General features: G+C 48.0%; 1 protein-coding gene across 39 annotated transcripts in view; it reads left to right on the top strand.

The window, feature by feature from the left end:
- Window positions 1-18,814, top strand: part of TSPOAP1 (TSPO associated protein 1) — a 37,267-nt gene that overhangs the window by 5,590 nt on the left and 12,863 nt on the right. For 16 of the 39 annotated variants that reach the window (XR_014936596.1, XR_014936595.1, XM_085522373.1 and 13 more), the window contains exons 2-18: window positions 590-697; window positions 1,849-1,983; window positions 2,800-2,976; window positions 5,544-5,801; window positions 7,994-8,101; window positions 8,710-8,793; window positions 9,067-9,156; window positions 9,343-9,465; window positions 9,871-9,975; window positions 10,310-10,360; window positions 11,467-11,487; window positions 12,947-13,130; window positions 13,408-13,628; window positions 15,081-15,190; window positions 15,815-15,924; window positions 17,225-18,040; window positions 18,589-18,740. Coding sequence is in view for 37 of the 39 variants with exons in the window: in XM_085522373.1 (XP_085378499.1) it covers window positions 590-697; window positions 1,849-1,983; window positions 2,800-2,976; window positions 5,544-5,801; window positions 7,994-8,101; window positions 8,710-8,793; window positions 9,067-9,156; window positions 9,343-9,465; window positions 9,871-9,975; window positions 10,310-10,360; window positions 11,467-11,487; window positions 12,947-13,130; window positions 13,408-13,628; window positions 15,081-15,190; window positions 15,815-15,924; window positions 17,225-18,040; window positions 18,589-18,740 (2,853 nt within the window). In the remaining 2 variants the exon portion in view is untranslated. Of the gene's footprint in view, window positions 1-589; window positions 698-1,848; window positions 1,984-2,799; window positions 2,977-5,543; window positions 5,802-6,041; window positions 6,179-7,993; window positions 8,102-8,709; window positions 8,794-9,066; window positions 9,157-9,342; window positions 9,466-9,870; window positions 9,976-10,309; window positions 10,361-11,466; window positions 11,488-12,946; window positions 13,131-13,407; window positions 13,629-15,080; window positions 15,191-15,814; window positions 15,925-17,224; window positions 18,041-18,588; window positions 18,741-18,814 lie in introns of those variants that run through there. The other 23 variants (XM_015880820.3, XM_085522378.1, XM_085522391.1 and 20 more) reach the window with 9 other exon arrangements.

Genomic DNA, 18,814 nt, shown 5'->3' on the forward strand with positions numbered 1-18,814 from the left:
GGAAGTCTTTTTGCCTCCAAAAACTGTGCAGTGCTGGATGCTGCTGGTTCCTGAGCCATGGGGAGGAGCACGTGTCTGGTGTGTCGTGGCATGAGCTCTTGCTGGCTCTGTCTGTGTTCTGAGCTGGTTCAGGAGGCACAATGTCAAAATGCAAGAGCTGGGGACAATGTCAGGATCTGAGCTTTTTCCCCATGTGGAAGTTGAGACCCAGCTGCAGCTGAGAGTGACCCACCTGCTAGCCCACGGTGCTGGGAGGGGGAACCACTCATGCTGGGTGCCAGGCACAGAGGATGAGGTTGGAGTGTCCTCCGTAGCCACATCACTGGCAGTACACCCCCAGGTGAGCAGATGCCAACAGTCAGGCAGAGCTGGGAGCACCCAGCTATGGCTGTTTCTTCTGCCACCCCCGAAGGATGTGCAGTTCTCTCTCCTCCTGAAACCAGCCTCCAGGTCTCACTCTGCCCTTTGCTGTCTGCACTCTGACCTCTCTGGCCTACCACATAGTCAGGCTGGGCTCACTGTCAGGCTGGGGTGGGCACACAACCATGGCCCCCTTGCTCTGCCTTGCCTTTCCCATGCTGTTTTACAGAGTGGGGCTGACTACAGCTTCCTTGTGAGACAGAACATGAAGCTCCTGAGTGCACTGGAAGACCTGCGGCACCGCTGCTCCAGCCTCACCGAGGAGAACAGCTTGCTGGTGAGTGCAGAGCGTGGCTCCATCCTGCACCTTGGCCAGGCACTAGGCTGGCTCAAGGCACAGCGGTATGGATGATGCATGGGGAGGGAGTCCTGGCTGGGCCGAGCTCTGAGAGAGTTGGCACATGGGGTTAGCTGGGGGGCAGGGTGTTTTGGGTTCCCTAGGTGCCTTTCTGCTGCACCCAATGTTGGCTTGAGCAGGACCCCTTCCTGGTGACATGCTGATGCCCTCCCTAAAATCCTTGTCTTGATTTTTTTCTCTTCAAAATACCCTTAAAAGATTAACCATCTAACATGAACACACCCAATTCAAACCACGTTTTAGATAATTTTCTTACAGTAAGAATACAGATTCAGCACTCCATGCCCACCAGGGAGGGCCACCCACTGGCTGCTGTGGATTGTAGCAAGGCGCTGTCCTATAAGCTGTTGTCAAATCTTCCTCTCAAAAATCAGCCTTTGCCTTCTGACTGGAGGAAAGCAAATAGAGCAGTGAAAGCAGCACGTGCACATGGGGGGATCTCACAGAGGTAGTGAAGGAAATAATTGGAAGGCTCAGCTGACCTGACGGTTTTGCTGATGTGAAAAGACAGCACAACACATCTGGGTATGACCTTGAGAGAACAAGGAGCAGCTTATTGAAACAGACGGATAACAAATAAAAGGGGATTAAGTGCAAACAGAATCAATAGAAAGGAAAAGGAAATTTGGTTTGCAAACCTCATGCAGTCCTTGGCTGATCTCTCCTGCTCCCCCCAACTCATGTTTCAGTGTCAGGGGAGCAAGGACAGCAGCAAAGCTCACATTGTAACATGGTGCTGCAGCACAGACCACAGCGATGTGCGGAATATTGAAGCAGCAGGGAGATGAACAGGGATAGGCTCCAGAGGGGGCCAGTAGCCAGGAGAGCTGCCAGGTCCCAAATGGCAAAGGCAGCGCCTGCAAAGAGCAGAGAGCGGGAGGCTGCAGAGGGACCATGGGCTGGGGTGGGGCCAGGAGTTTCTTTGGGGAACCAAGGTGTCACACTAACAAAATGTCAGGAAAAGCAAAGGTTGCAGTGACCATTGAGGAGACAAATGAAGGTGGGTGTGTAGGTGCTGTGGAGGGACACTGTGTGAGGTCTCACCTTGACCTTCCCCTTCTGTTATCCAGCGCAGGAGCTGCTTCCCCGAGACAGAGGAGAAGGTGAAGCACCTGAAGAGGAAAAATGCGGAGCTGGCGGTGATCGCCAAACGCCTGGAGGAGAGAGCCCGGAAACTCCAGGAGGCCAACCTCAAAGTCGTGAGTGTGAGCCTCTGTGTGCTGGGGCCGGGCCAGGGCAGCACCTTCCCCCAGGACTTCTTGTTTTTCACTTTTGTTGGGACAGAAAGGCCTCCCCTTTCCTCTTTAATTGAACTGGTGAGGCCGTGCGGTAAACTTGCTTTGTACATCAGCGACAGAGCAGAAACCACAAAGCTGAACCAAGGAAAGAACCATCACCAGCTTCTTCAGCTCGTGCTTGGGGAGCTGGTTTTGAGCAATTTCCTCCTAATTGGTTTCTTGCTGTAAATGTGCCGATCTCACGTAAGGTATTAATTTAGGTAATTAGCTCAGCTTTCCCTGGGCTAGTCATGAAAATAACTCATCTGACTTCATCGAAAAGAAACAGGAAGTATTTGAATAAGAAAAGGAGTGTGGTGAGGCAAAACAGGAAGGGGTGAGATATTCTGCTCTGCCTCGTGCACACCTCCCTTTCTGTGCATGTTCTTTTCTTTCTCAAACTGAAGAAGAGCTTTTTGCAAACCCATAGTTTCTGATGTGGCCCTGGTCTCTGATGACACCTGGGGTGATAGTTGGCCAACACCATTCATAGAATCAGTGAATGGCCTGGGTTGAAAAGGGCCACAAAGATCATCTCATTTCAACCCCCTGCTGTGTGCAGGGTCACCAACCAGCAGCACAGGCTGCTCAGAGCCACATCCAGCCTGAATGGCCTTGAATGTTTCCAGGGATGGGGCATCCACAGACTCCTTGGGCAACCTGTTCCAGTGCGTCACCACCCTCTGGGTGAGAAATACCAATGTATATGGCTTTCTTTCTCTCTTGCTGCTCTCTCCGGTGCAGGTAACAGCTCCAGTGCCCCTGAAAGGTTCCAGCCTGGAGCTGTGTAAAAAAGCATTTGCCCACCAGCGTGCCAAGGACCTGACAGAGCAAGCCAGTGCTCTCCTGGCAAAAGACAAACAGATTGAAGCTCTGCAGCAGGAGTGCAGGGAGCTGCAGGCTAAACTCACTGCGGGGAAGGTGAGATTCTTCTGGGGCTTCGTGCAGGGCTGGGTGTAAACAGTGCAATAACAATGTCAGGAACCTGGCTCCAGCAGTGGGATGACAATTAGTCTCACGGACAGACTGAAAACAGGGAGTACTTGATGAATGAGTTGTTATGGGGGAAGTTAGAGGAGCATGTGGCCAAGACAGGATCCAGACCCCTCGGGACAGTGCTGGGGGACTCCCCAGTTCTCCCTCCATGAATTCAAAGGTCCCGCACTGCCATTTTTCTATCAGCAACTAAAACTGTCCCCCTGGAAAACCCCAGAAGCCTCAGATACAGGACGGCTCACAGCAGTGAGCTTCAAGCAGGATGTAGAAGCAGGACTTCCCTTTAAAGCACTCCCTTAAAAAGCAAAACCAGCTGAGCAGGATCCTAAGAATCGCTGCAGATTGCACACCCCCAGCAGCAGCTTTGGGCACTTGCAGCCATCACAGTGGTGATATCTGTGTGCACACTCGTGTTACTGACAGCAAGGGTACAAATCCTAACATTCATAAAACCACCCGCAGTGCTGATGTGTGGACATGGGCTGGCGGCCCAGCACAGAACTTGCTGAAATAAGTAGTGGGATAAAAGGGAAAATTCAGCTCATCCCGAGTTTAATCCATCCCCACAGAAAGGGGAACAAACCCTCTGATTTTCACAGCAGAGTGTGCTGAACAAGCTGAATCTCCCAGGGATAGAGACTGACAATCTGTAGAAGAATGTGACAAAGGCAGGAGAGCCAGATTTGTTACTGGCCAAGGAAATTCACACGGGTGCAGCCCTCAGAGCTGCTGATACTTCAGCTGCTGCTTTGCCAGGGCAGGGGCTGGGAGGTGAGACCACCTTGTAACCCACCAAGGCACCAGCAATGAGGGCTGTCAGCACAGAGCTGGGAGACTGCAGAGGAACATTGTCAGACAGGAAATGATTCTATCTGATCCTGGTGGGTTTGGGGTTTTTTTTTCCCCATTTATCTTCCAAGCTGCTCATTAAATTTTAATTCTCAGCTAGTTAAAATTCAAAATTCCCCTAATCTGTCTGCAGCATGCAAAATGCATTATGCCAATGAGGGCTTTATAAGCAGAGATGTTATATGTGTGCTCAAATCATTTTTAATCTAGTGCATTTGATTCAGCACAATTTTCCAGCAGCTATGAAGCAGATGCACTCTGTTCATTTCCAGTGGTAGGACGACATGTGCAGCAGCCTGCTAAAGCGTGGGCCTTGTTTTGCCAAGTCAGAGCTCTCAGGGTGAGATGTTTGCCTGAGCTCGTGCTGCAGTGACAGGTTTACAATGCAGTCCCGCTCCAGGTTCCATCACGCTGCCATTTCTTGCAGTGGTGATTCTTGGAGGCTGCGGGGAATGGCGAGGCAGCCGCAGAGGACACGTATATTAGGAGCTGTGAGTGGAAGACTGAGCCTTTTTCTGCTCTCTTATTTCCCCCCCAGGCTTCAGAGGCTCTCTATGGAAATAGCTGCTTCTGTTTTCTGCTGGGGGAAGGGAGGTTTTTTAGACAGCCCCAGCCAATGTTGTTGGAGGAGCTATCACCCTGCTGGCCTCGCTCTGGGTCTCGCACAGAGGGCCCAGCTGCTCACTTCTTGAATCTATAATCAGTTCCCATTAATGGTGCCTCGGTTTCCCCCTTGTCTGACAGTAGCTATGCTTTTATACGCAAACTGTATTTGCAAAGCACACGCTATTTTTAGGGTGAATAAGAAGTGAATGGGGAAGCAGATTAAATTTGTCCTGGATACCAATTATGCAGTGAATTCACTGGCTTAGGAGCTTTCCAGGGGAATGAGCAGCGTCTCCTTCAGCAGCATATTTGTGAGGACAGGTTTTCATAACCAGCCTTTGTATGTCTGTATGGACATGCAGGTACGTGTCTCGTGTGTCTTGTTCAGCTTTCTGAAATCTGAAAACCTTTGAGGAATTAACACAAACTGGTGGCGTATTCTCAGTTTTGGCCAGACTAAAATGGCACTGGCTGCCTTTAAAAGCTGCTGGCTTTGTGTTCAGAGCAGGCAGGAGTGACTACTGCGGATAGAAAATCAGTAACGCTCTAAAAACACCCAGAGTCAGAAGCAAACACGTCTCAGATATGCTTCATTCTTTCCAACATTAAAGCCGTAACCGCCAGGCATGCACGGGGCCGCGGAGAATGCCAGCACACACAGCGAGGAGAGGAGCCCAGCTGGGGCTCTTGTTTTGCTGTGGAATGAAGAAATGAAATTGTATTATCTTGACACGCTCTCTGCTGGCAAACACTTAGAAAGCGCACACTTAGAAAAGCTCTTTTTAGCACAGCGTTACACTGGGATAACTGTAAAGCATTGCAGGCTTCATCGGTGGGAGAAATGATGTATTGACACGAGGGGTGTGAACTCCTGCTTGCTCCGGGGGAGTTGGGGGCTCAGGAAAGAGCAGCTTTGTTGTGCTCTGCTCCGTGTTGTGCTGCCGTCTGTTCAGCGGCGCTGTTGCAGCTCGTGCATCACACGGACCCCCCCAACCTGCTGCACCTCCGGGACACCAACGTGGTTCCATGTCCCGCAGGGCGACCCCCGCTGCCTCAACGTGGTGGAGTTCGACCGGCTGCTGCGGGAATCCCAGCAGGAAGTGCTGCGGCTGCAGCGGCAAATCGCGCTCAAGAACTTCAAGGAGGGTCTGCGCTCCTCCGCGAGCAGCTCGGGGGGCTCCGGGCCGAGCGCTGCGTCCTGCCCGGGCCCGACGCTCAACGCCGGCACCAAAGACTCGCTGGCAGCGCAGGTTTGCTCGGGAGACACAGCGCTGGGACGGGCAGCACACGGGAAGGTGAGACAAGTGGGTCGGTAAATGACGGCCCGCTTCGTTACTCGGTTCACTCCTGCTGGCAGGAAACGTGGAGCGTGTGTGTGTGTGTGTGTGTGTGTGTGTGTGTGTGTGTGTATGAGCTGCGGTTCCCGTTGGCCGGGCCGGTTTTCAGATTAAATCACGGCCTGTCACTGCAGCGGCGATGGCGGAGGGAAGCGCGTCTGCCCCGGGGCGGCCCCGAGCGACCGCCATGGCCGCAGCCGGGACCTGCCGTCAGTGCGCCGGGCAGCCCGCACGGCCCGCGTGTAACCCGGCCCGGCCCGGCCCCTCCTCGGCCGCACGCTCCGGCCCGGCAATCCCCGCGGCGCCGCCTCCCCCGGCGAACCGCGAGCCGGCAGGTAAGGGAAGGAAGGAAGGGAAGGGAAGGGAAAAGGCCGGGCCGCGTTGGGCCGGGAGCGGGGCTGGTTGCGGGGCTGTGTGCGCTGCGTGGAGCTGCCCGGAGCTGCCCGGCTGCCCCGCTGTGCTCCCCGGCCGTTCCCGGCTCCGTGCAGGCCGCTCCGGGCGCGTCGCTCCGGGTGAGGCCGCGGCCCTGGGGGGGCGGGGATCACTGAGCCGGGCCGGGCCGGGCCGGGCCTCCCGAGCGGCTGCGGGTGGGCGGCCATCGGCGGGTTGTTGCGGTGTCCCGGCTGCTCTGAGCTTTGTTGCCCCCCGTTCCTCCTGCCAGCTTTTTCCTTCCTGGAGGATTCTCACCCCTTTCATTATGCGGTGTTAGCATTCTCTGTACCGTTGTTGTGTCTCTTGCACGGCAGCATGTGGGATCCCTCGGAGCAGCACAAGGATGTTTTCTCTCCCTTTCCTATCAGCCCTTTGCCTTGTTGTCTAAGCGTTGGCTGCTATTGAAGCATCGTTTGTCGCTGTGATCTCTCGGTGCCATGAGGACCCATTTGTTCCATCAGCACATATCTGGGTGCAGAGCTCCTGCTGTCTCTCTATTCTCATTTTCTCCAGATATTTACCCAAGAGAAACCCATCCCATCCTCCTCCATCAGCTCAGTGTCTGCAGGAGCAGGGTACCAGGCAGGCTGTGTGTGCTGCACCTTCCTCACCCCTGTTATAGGTTATATGACATTGCACAGGGCTGTGCTGGCAGAGCAGGGAAACGGGCTGTGCTTGTATGGGATGTGCTTCAGCATTTCAGGGGGGCAGGACTGTGCTGGTGCTTCCTGCACGCCAAGGACGGAGTTTTCTAGAAAGACTGCAACATTTTTAATATACTTTATTGCTCGCTTTAAACATTCTGGTCATTTGCCAAAGCCCGGGTACATCTGTGCCTGTGGGATGCTCGACTTAAGCTGGTACATTCTGGACATCTCATCAGCCTTACCCTGCTCTCTGCCTGGGCTCTGCCACAATCGCTGCTCACTGTGGGCAGCTGTTTGCTGGTTATTTTTAGCTGTTTTCTTGAACAGACTCCTCGCACCTGGTTCAAAGAGCATTTTCCAGTCCCTGCTGTGAATGAGGTGGCTCAGCTCCAGGGCACAGCGCTCGTCGTGATGTGTGCCAGTCTCATTTAGCAGTTGTCTGATACGGTGATGTCTGGGTTCTGCAGAAAAACAAGAGTGTATGAGCACATAGTTGGGGAGGTTGTCTTTGTTCTTGGATGGAAATTAGGCCTGAGTGGGCAAATTTAATTTCATAAGTTTTAAAAGTTGCCTGTAATTAGGAATATAATTATTTTATGTATAATTTTACTGAAAAGTGCTTACAAACAAGCAGAAATTTCTTACATATCTGTTGTGAGAGTATGGCTTGCTAAGCACAGTGCGTGTAAATGGTGCAGTGGGTACCTGACTATAGATGGCATCTGCTAGTGTTCCTTGGCTGTTTCCATGTTCTGTTTGGTGTTGGATCATAAAGCACAGCACACTGGTTGTTTCTGTCCCTCTCACCAACAACCAAGTTGGAATGTCCCCTTTCTTGATACCCTCTTCTCTTTCCTGCCTTTTGGGTGCTGAGATTTTGCTGATCTTTCACTTGTGGCTGTTTAAGGGGGTGGTGTCCTCCGTGTCCTCCCATCTAATCACCTTCCAGCTATGATTATTCTTTTAGACTTTTCTTGTAAGATGTTACTATCTCAGGTGCTGTGGCCAGGAGAATGTCTTCCATGGTGCTCCTGGCTGTCCCTGAGCTCTGAGATCTCATTTGCTTTCCAGGTGGAATCAGGTGTGCTGCCACTGGGCCCTGCCTTGGAAGGACATGAAAATTCCCCTCCTAAGAATGCAGTAACAGACCAAGAGAGCAGCCAACAGATACAGCAGCTGGTGAGTTGTTGCCCTGACCGTGGGACCAGGAGGGATCTGTGCATTTTGGCACTTTCCTTCCAAAGCCAGTCTGGTTTTGGATGAAGGAATTCAAGCTTTGATTGAGTTTTCACCCATAGAATCCAGGCAAAGATTTTTGAGACTTAAGTCCTTTTAGATGCAACCTGCAGAGGATGTCTCTGTGTGGACATGAACAGTGGTTGTCTGCTGTCTGTTAGATGTCATTTGGATTAGAATAAGAGCTGATTTAGCACAGCTGGTGTTTCAGTATGAATATTTTCCACAGTTCCACATAGTTGCTCCTCATATCCTGTCCCCCATCCTATCCTAGACAAATAAGTCTGGTTTTTGCAACTAAGAGATAGAGAATTATTTTTAGAAGTTGAAAAGATTGAGGAAGAGGAAAAGCTGCTTTATGTGAAAAGTCTTTTATTTTCTCTACCTTTTTTAAGACAAAATCTATTTAGGTTTGTACATCGTTTATGTTTGTAACAAAGATTTTCTTAAGAAAACAGAAGCAGCCAATATAGCATCAGATCAGGGAAGCTGAATTTCTTCCTCATTTTGTGGACATGGTCTTAGTGTCTATTTTTGCTTGTTCTGTGCAGGAATTTGAACTCAAGAAAAAGCGCAAGAAATGTGAAAACCTTGAGCATGAAGTGAGGAAAAAGCATAAAAGATGCAAAGAACTCGTAAGTGTTCTCGTTTCCTCATGCTGTGAGTGTCATGGCAAAGAGCTGGGCTGTTTTGTGCTTCTCCTGGGTTCTTCAGCCAGCTGTGTTGGGTAAAGCTACATAAATCACTAGATAAATCTCCATGGCCTTTCCTAGACTGGGGAGGTGCTTTCTCTTTTCCCATGCACTCCACACAAGCATCAAAAGGTTTCTGCAACTTGAGATGGTAATTGAATATACAGCCATATTCTTGTGCTTCACTGGTGTAGTGACTCCTTCTGTCTCTGACAGGAGATCCAGCTGCAGGAGGTACAGAGTGAAAATGCTCGACTGGCCGAGGAGAACTTGCAGCTGAATGAGAAGGCCGGATGGGCAGGGCAGGTAAAAAGCAGCATTACACGAGTATTTGTTTTGAGTGGAAATAAGAGGGAGAGGAGGCTGGTGATTTTGGTATTGGAAGCAGGTCTGCAAAACAACCTCTTGAGATATGGAAGTAAATTGCCCTCCATTATTTATACAACAAATACCTCCGGCTTCTTGTTCTAATTGACAATCTTTTCCCTTCAGGTTGAATCTGAGAATGCTGACCTGAAGCTGCAGGTTGTTTTGGTTACTAAGGAACGGGATTCAGTAATTCAGAGAAATCAAGGACTTCAAACCAAGCTGGAGAATCTAGAGCAGGTGCTGAAGGTCAGTAGGACCCACCCAGCTGGGAGGGCTGTCCAGACCCTGAGTGCTGGTTTTGGATGGCACAAATTGTCTGTTTTGTTGGGATTTTTTTTGTCCATTGTTTTGATTTGGTGCTTCTCTGGGGACTCTGCTATGCAGGATCCTGGGAATGGCCTTCCAAAGTAAGCAGAGGGGCTCGGGAAAGGCTGCTGCAGGGTTTTGGGTGGGAGGAGATGTAAGGCGGCCATCACTGATTTAAGGATTCTCTTTGTGTTGTTGTGGTTTATCGTAAGAATTTCTTACTTTATCCTCTGTTTAATGATGGTGTGAAATACAGGCCGTGTATTGATTCCATGACTCGTGATAGGACGCAGCATTGTATTTTCATTAATGTTGTCCTTAAACTGTCTGTGAATTGTCCTGCAGCACATGAGAGATGTGGCTGAGCGCAGGCAGCTGCTGGAAGCCGAACACAAGGAAGCACTGCTAGTCCTGCAGGAGAAGCAAGAGGAAGTCAGACGGTTGCAGCAGGTATGAAGCACGGGAGAGAAGGTACTCTGTGCTCTCTGGATCCCTGGAAAGATCCTGCTGCACTTTACCTCCTTGGAGGAGTGGTGCATAGAGGGGGTATATGTGAGTCTACTAAATGAAGTTAGCCAGAGACGAATATCTGTCTATGCCAACTCTCGTACCTGAGTAAAGCAGGGGGATTTGTCTCATGAGTGGCAGTTCTGATCTCTCACTGCTGTTTGTCCACAGACCAAAGATGCCTTCAGTCTGTGTAGTGTTTCAAATCTGAAATGATGTCTGTAGAGGTGAGTTTAGGTGGGCTGCTTTCTTATTTGCCATGTCTCTCATTTCTTAGGCACAGGCAGAGGCAAAAAGGGAGCATGAAGGAGCAGTGCAGCTTCTAGAGGTAAGAAAAAAGGAACAGGGATGGATTAGTAGATTTAGACTTTGCATTGTTTGTTCTTAATGTCAGTTTTCTTGATGCTCTGAGTTTTGTTGTTTTTTGAGTCGAATGATACCGTATTGATTAGACACGGTGTTGCTGCTGTGTACAATTATTGGCTGTGATGGCAGAGTAGTCATTGTTGGAGTCACCACATAAGTTATTTCATTTAGACCGTGCCCAGCAGCTCTTTCAAGGATGCATTAACTAACCAACTTTAGATCCATCTGCTCCATTTATCTGAGTGCCTCATTTTGCACCTGGACAGTGAGATTTCATACAGGGGAGGCCACGGCCCAGTCTGTAGTGGTGACACACAGTAGGAGATGACAGGCTGAATTGCTTTGCCCTCCGCTGTGCAGTAGCTCTGTGCTTGTTAGGAGCCCAGGGGATCCAGCAGGTTGTAAGTGTCCCTGATTGAGGAGGTTACTCTATGGCACTTGTTCAGCGGGCATGAACTGTTTGAGTTGGAGATCCCAATGGTGTTGAAAGTGTTGCAATCTGGGTAAATATTGCGGGGAAGTGACATGATATAATGTTACATTTCTATGGTCATTCTGGAACATCTACTTGCTGCAGAGACAGGGCGAGCGCTGATACAGGTTCTGCTCTTATGTCACTTGGTATTTACTTAGTTGGCTGCAAAGCAGCCTTTAAGTGGGGGAGGCTTGATACTTGCAAATGTTTTCTGAACTAATTCATCAGAGGGTTGGAGCAGCCTCTTATGTTTAAACTAGACATCTATGTGCTCAGAAGGCAGGAGGGCAATTGTTTTGTTCAGTTTGAGTAGCTGATCTTTCTTGTTTAAGGTGTATTGTGATTTGGAGACCCTCAAAAAGTGCTCAGTTAGCTCATTTGTGGAGTTGAGATGTGGGATTTGGCTTTGGTTTAACAAAACTTGTTTGTGTGGGGTGGGAATCCCAGCACAGAATATGGCAGACCCGAGTTCAGTGAGAAAACAGTCTCATTGAAAGTGAGGGTTGAGTTGCCTTTGGCAGGTTGTTGGATTTTGGCTCGTGTAACTGCTGATGTGATTTTATACCTCTTTTTGCTTTTCTCCTTGCCACCAGAGTACTTTGGATTGCATGCAGGTATTGCAATAATCCTGTCAAGCAGCACATTTTTCTCTTCTGTCCTGGCTTTGACAGTTACTTGATATTCCTGTTTTAATTAAACTCTGGAAAAGACTGCAAGAGTGTCACCTTCAAGAAATAAATGTAATGCAAGGAGCTACCACAATGAGTTGCACAGATGAGGGTATCCTGTTCAAATGCTTTGCTTTCTTAACCAGTTAGAATGTGAAGCTTTTACTGGGCTTTTTTGGACAGTTCTGTTTTGTCTGTCTGTGCCCTTCTTCCACTTGCTGCACACATTTGAAGGTCTTCTGGGAAGTGTTTGCAGTCCAGAAATGAAACATTTCCTTCAGAACCTAAAAGCAATGGCAACATCACTGCAAGTGAAAGTGACACAGAGAAAATAGAGATCCTGCTGGTTTGGTAATTGGTTGGAAGATAGGAAGCAGAGATTGTGAATAATGTTGTCACAGAAGAGGCAGGAGCTAGTGAGGTTATTAAGGTGTTACAGTCCAGGAGCAGTGCTGGTTCACAACAGATTTAGAATAAGATATTATGTTGAAGTGGTGGGTTCTGTATCTGATAGAAAACAGCTTTCAGCAGTCCCCTTCAGATCTGACTGCAGAGAGCTGTGAGAAGGCCTGAAGAAAAATGGGGAGACTAAATAACAGGTAACACCGAGTGTGCAAAAGAAATGGAGAGAGGTAGCAAGGGACATCTGTATGGGCAACACCTGCAGGAGGAGGTTCTGATAGAGCAGGGGGTGCCTAAGAGAACAGGGCTGAGTTGGGTTTAGCTCATTGGGGAAACTCAGATTAAATTCCTGAATTGGTGGTTAAATCCTTCCTTCCAAGCTCTGCTCCCTGCTCTTGCAGCCTTTTCCATTAATCACACTGTTCAGACCCGGGATGGTGTGTGGCTTCTCTTTCTTTCCTTTTTGGTTTAGGTGTAGACACAAAAGTCTTCTCTATCTTCTGTGTCTGGGACTTGATCCTGGCTGGTTCTGTCAGCTCCTGACCTTGTCCTTAAGCTCCTCTTCCTTGTGCCCTGGCCTTCCAGCGCTGCCCTAAAACCTGCTGCTTTCCCAGCCATGTGTGACCCTGTGCAAGTAGTCTGCTGAGACATATTGCAACATTGCAACCTGTTCTGTTGCAAAGGAATCCTGCACAACCTGACTTCAGTGAGGAGCAAGTTGACTGAGCAAGCTCAACATAGGTTAGGATATCAAGTTCGAACTCAACATTTCAGGGATAATTCCTATTGTGCTTGTAGTCAGTCTCCTGACAGATTTTTAAAGATAATGGAGGTGTAGAGCTGCCAATTCCTATCGACTGTTCCTGGGCAGGACATTTAGGTCCTCAGAGTTTGAGACTCACTCTATTTCTGAAGAGATGTAGCAAAGACAAGTGCTGGCTGGAGACCCAGTGGTGGTTTTGATATGGTGGGTTTGTGTCTCATTTTGTGTCTCTCCTGTCAGGCTCGGGTGAAAGATCTAGAAGACCAGTGCCGCAGTCAGACTGAGCAGTTCAGCCTTCTGTCCCAGGAGCTCAAACAGTTCCGACTTCAAACAGGAAAAATCGACCTTCTCACCTCCACACTGGTGACTTCTGAACTTCCTCTTGCGCTGTGCAGCTCTACCCCACAGCCTCACTGGGAGAAGGGTAATTGCTGGAGGTGCCTGCGGGTGTTTTGTCAAGCATGTTGTTATTTGGATAGATGGGAAGGTGTAAAGAAAATAGTGAATATTTAGCTAACTCATGGGATTTCTCTCTCTGTCATAAATACTTGTGATTCATGTAGTCACAGAGAGATGCACTGTTAAATGGATCTCACAGAGACTTGAGCTGCTCTGCAGTGTGCTTGCCCATTCTGATGTTCACTGTTGATCTTGTATTTTGCCTGTGGCTAAAAGTAATGGATATATTGCTTTTGTTTCAGATTCATCTGGTCCTGCATTGCTTGCTCACCAGAGCACAAAGAAGGTTCACAATGAAGAGACCAATGAGTCGGAGTCGTCACAGCGGGTGCCCGAGGCCGCTGTTGGCTCCCCAGTTTCTGCTGCCAGTTCTCAGAAACAAGCCAAGAAAGCTGAATCTCAGTCGAACTCTTCAAAATCAGAATCCATGCAGAACAGCTCCAAATCCTGCCCGACTCCAGAGGTTGGTATGGGAGTCCTCACTCTGGCCTCTCCTTTCTAGCCAATAGGGAATAAATGCATTGCAGAAAACCCTGTATTTCTCTGGCTAAGTGGAGAAAACTGTAATGAAACAAATTAAAGCCTGTAAGAAAAATTGAGAAGGCCTTGGATGCCCACATTTTCAGTGCTCATTTGAAGGTATTGCAGTGCTCTAGGAAGGAATCAAGTGGGCTTGGAGGAGAAGGCAGGACGGGAGGTCAGTTGGAGTGATGTGTGGGGAAGCTGTGGTTAAGACACCACATGACACCTCAGTCATGGTAGCAAATGGGAAAGGTAGAAACTTTCAGCATGCTGAAGGACTGTGCCTCAGGAAATCAAGGTTCTTTGTGTGCACCCCCAGGTGTGGTAGTTCTACTTGTTGTAAGACACCATGAACCCTTTGAAATATTAACTTTTGCAGTTCATATACTAGAAAAAGATCTGTGTGTTCTGGTGCCTGCAATGGGCCTCCATCAAAAATACATTTGCCTTGAGGTGTGTTTTAAAATTAGCTCAAATTGATTCACTGGCAGCATTTCAAACAAACAGAAGGGAAATGCATTTCTTCAGGAGTGATTGCTTTATGTAACTCGCTGCCATTAGATGTGAAGTTTCAAAATGTCAGTCATAAAAGCTTGAGATAATTATCTGGAAGATTCTTCTGGCATTACCATTCATGGTACAAACTCAGCTTAGGAAGCTCTTCAGTAGATCACTGCTAGCAACTGAGAGGCTGTACCAGAAAGATGAGAACTTGTTCTGCCTCTTGTATGCTTTCCTTCTGTGTGTATCACTTACTGTTATCAGAGCTGGGTGTTTGGACTAGGTAAAGCTTTGGTCTGAGCTGGTAGAGCTCTTTAATGTTCTGAAAGTACATAAACATTATACTGAAGTGTTTGCAGGCGCTGCAGGGGAACTGCCTGAATTGCAGGGGTCTAATATAACTATCAGTTTGCCTTTGTTCAGATTACCATTTGTATTCCATACGTGACTTGGATTTAGGAGGAAGTGATTATACTGCATTGCAGGTATGTAGGGTGAAAGGGGCTTCAAGAATCTCGAATCCAGTTTCCCACTCACACTGGGGCTGCCACCAGCACTGTCTCAGTATCACCACTGCTTTGTTTAGCTGAGCCTTGAAGAGCAGTGGGACATCACTGAGCTCTATGGACATCCCGAGGCTGCATTACCTTCTTGAGTGAAGAGCTTTTGCTGATATTCACCTCAAACCATTGAAACTGCAGCTCGGAGCTGTTTCTTGGTACTGCTTTCTCACTCTAAAAATCACACTTCCAGACAGCCCTCAACCTAGTGGCCAAACTGTCCATACACACCAGCTTAGAGGATTTGTTCACTGTTGTTGGAACTCTTGGAGTGTTCCTTTATTCTGTTGTTGGCCATGTCTTATCCTTTGTCTTTCATTTTATAATTTTAGGTGGACACTGCGAGTGAAATGGAAGAACTGGATGTTGACAGCATCTCTCTGATGCCAGAGCCAGGCAGCCAAGGCCCTGCAAAGCTCCAGGTCTTCTTGGCTCGATACAGGTATCATGTCATCTCTTGTATTCCCTGAGGTTAGGCAAGTTATTCTGTTCTGTGGCATTAACAGCTCTTAAGGATTGCTGTCAGGTTGGGTTCCTTTTGTGGCTTCTATTTCCTACACAAGCAAATCCTGTGCATTTAAGTTAACAAAAGCATAGCATGATAATTAGCTATTCAGGGCACATCACTGGTTGCAACTTTTCTTATGAAAATAATCTTGGATGGAAAATAAAGTATGTTCTACATGATTTATGCACTTTGATTCAAAGCTCCTGTTTGCATGAAATGTGGGGTGTTGTGTACATTTAAGAGATGCAAGAGAATCCAAGGGTGTCTAATTAGAAATGTACAATCCTACAGCTTACTTGACACATTCAGGCACTCAGGTAATTCATATGTTGTTAAAACACTTGAGTAGCTCTGATCTGTTCTGCTACTCAGAAAAGCATTCCTACCTGCTATTTGGACACGGAGCAGCGTGGTGTTAGTTATATAGATACACAGAACTGGAGTCTTGGCCTTTGTGGAATTTGCTGCTGAATTGTCAGCAGACCCAACAGCTCAGCTTGAAGGTGTTGCTGTGAAAACTGGTATGTGGAGTGAGTTTTCATGTTGTAACTATTTCAGCTACAATCCTTTTGATGGACCTAATGAAAATCCAGAGGCAGAGCTTCCACTAACTGCTGGAGAGTACATTTACATCTATGGAGACATGGATGAAGATGGCTTCTTTGAAGGTGTGTTCTAGTGGAAAAGGAATGTGACTGAACTGCAGTGGAGATTTGCTCTCTTAAAAAGAAAAATGAGAGAGGAATTTAGTGAATCTTAAAACCTCAAGATAAATGTTTTCTATCCAAAGTTAGTTTAATGGAGGGGAGAGCAGGACCTGTTAGAAGAGTTGATTCATGTCATGATTAGCTTCAGTCTAAAGCTTGAAATCCTGGTCTGGTGAATTCAGTGGGAGTTTTTCCACTACTTTCAACAGAGTTCCAGGTTTCATCTTCATGTTGTTCCTCCCTGTCCAAGGAAAGCCCATCGATTCCTTCTCCAGGCAGTCTCTTCCCCTCTTCCCAATGGCTGCGTATTGAACCCAGGACCATGGGCAACTGATAGTCTTGATTGCCTTGTGCTCTTTTTGGCAAGTAAGATGTGTAAGCTAAGCAGCCCAAACCACAGTCTTTGTCGTATTTAGTATTATATAGCAGGTTTCTCTTTTGACACCTGTTCTTATGGAAGCATAATCTTGGGTGATTATTAGACAAATGGAACGGAAAGCAAGAATTCTGGACTGTACATTTGTAATGAAGTTTCCTTGTAGTTGTAGGGTCCTGATCTTTTCGGGTGCTTTGCAAGAGCTGAGGCAAATGCATGCCATGTTGCACTGCTTGCTCTTTGACTGTTTTGGCTCTTTCATTCCTTCTATTTCCAAGCTTCTCATTTATTTGTTTATTTATTGTTTAAAGAATAAACAGGTTATTCTTTACTAATCTTTTCTGCTTTCCCTGCTTTCAATTGATTTGCTGTAGGTAGAGTGTGAAATAATGTACAACCCCTACACCCTGCTCATTTGACACTGATATGATGGTTCTTGCACTTACCAAGAATATTGTGGTATCAGTCATCCCAATGGGTCTTCTTGGGCCATATTTGTTACATAAGCTGACGTGACAATGGAGGGAGCTAAACAGGAGGCCAGATCTGAATAGAGAGCTGGAAAGTTGGACTTTCACGAGGAATTCAGAAACAACGGAATGATGAACAAGGGGAAAACGTGAAGCTAATTACATAAAACACTTTCTGGTTAGCTCACTGTGAAGTGTGGAGAGCAGTGAGTTTTCTCCCAGTGAACATTAGGATGTAAGTAGAGCAGCTCTAGGAAATGGATTAAACTTGCCCAGGGATGATCTCCCAGAGCTTTCTGTGTTCCTGTGCAGTGCAGTTATGACCTAGCAGAGATGTTGTCAGGTTGTCTTCACAGATGGGTTGGAAGATGGAATGGTAGGTGCAGTGGTAACAGGTTTCCTGTTTTTTGTTTAGGGGAGCTGATGGATGGCCGGCGAGGGCTGGTCCCCTCCAATTTTGTTGAGCGAGTTTCAGATGATGACCTCATGACGGTTCTGCCTTCGGAGCTGAACGATCTCACCCATAGTTCATACCAGGAGAAAAGTTTTGTCAGTGCAAGCACCAGCAGTGGAGATAAGAGTGATTTCTCCATTGAAGAGAGTAGCATCAGTCCGTTGGTCAGTAGAGCAGAAGGAGACCAGGAGGAACGTGTTAGTCACACAGCAGTGCCTTACCCAAGAAAACTGACTCTGATCAAGCAGCTTGCCAGAAGCATAGTTGTAGGCTGGGAACCACCACTTTTGCCTGCTGGCTGCCCAGACATACAGAGCTACAATATCTATGTGGATGAAGAGCTACGTCAAAATGTGAAGAGTGGCTTTCAGACCAAAGCAGTGATTGAAAAGCTGGATTTAAAGACAAAATCTTACCGTGTGTCTGTGCAGAGTGTGACAGAGAAGGGCAGTTCTGATAAACTGCGATGCACTTTCTTTGTGGGGCAAGATCTGTGTGTGGCACCGACTATGCTGAAAGTCAGAAACGTCACTGCCACATCAGCAGAGGTCACGTGGCTTCCCTGCAACAGCAATTACAACCACGCGGTGTATCTGAATGGGGAGGAGTGTGACATAACAAAACCGGGGGTCTACTGGTACACCTTCCGCAACCTGCAGCCCAGCACTCAGTATGTTGCCAAGCTGGAGGCCCGTCCCTTGAAAACACTCTGGGAAGAGGTATCAGAGGGGCAGGAGCAGAACTCAGCTGTGATACACTTCACTACCCCAATAGCAGGTATCAGAGTAGTTGTGCCCATTGCTGTTGTGAAGGGAGTGCTTGGGACAGAAAGCTTTGTTGGTTCTTTAGTGTAAAGCCTTGGGGTGAATGGAGCAAAGCTTATTAGGAGCCCAAAGCGTAAGGAGATATCCTGTTTTGTCTTAATATTTATGTTCTTTTATTTTAAGAGCTTATTATCTCTTCTGTTTTCATTTGCTCTGGAGAGACCCCCCCCCCCCTTTGCTGATTTGAGCAGCATGCTTCTCAGGGTGTGAACAATCTGGTTTGCTGTGACCTGCACTCATTTTGCTCTAAGGGTTGCTGCATCTTGGCCTCACCTACTTTTGCAAAGTTTTGTTTTCTGTGCTTTAAAGCTTTCCCAGAATCAGACCTTACTTGTTCAGGCTTTGTCTGTCACTTCCCAAGAAGCTGATGTAGTCATTCCAGTGCAGTTCTGCAGTGGCAAGTCTGGTGTGAGAGTTTTCTCTTTGCTACAAACCGGGGTTTAGTTTGGTGTTGTGCTGTACTGAGGTGAGCAAGAAAACAATCTGTTTGGTCTCTCCCAGGCACGCCTGATGCTCCTCTGGATGTCCAGGTAGAAGTTGGTCCCTCTCCAGGAATCCTCGTTATCAGCTGGTTACCTGTCACTATTGATGCTGAAGGATCTTCCAATGGAGTTCGAGTCACTGGTTATGCTGTGTATGCGGATGGACAGAAGGTGAGGGGGATGATATCACAGAAGGTACAATGCTTGGGCTGTTTATTTTGCTAACTTTGGGTTCAAGAACTGCC

The sequence above is a fragment of the Coturnix japonica genome, chromosome 22 (assembly GCF_054131305.1).
Source record: "Coturnix japonica strain WE chromosome 22, WE-NBRP24, whole genome shotgun sequence".
NCBI classification, from domain to species: domain Eukaryota; kingdom Metazoa; phylum Chordata; class Aves; order Galliformes; family Phasianidae; genus Coturnix; species Coturnix japonica.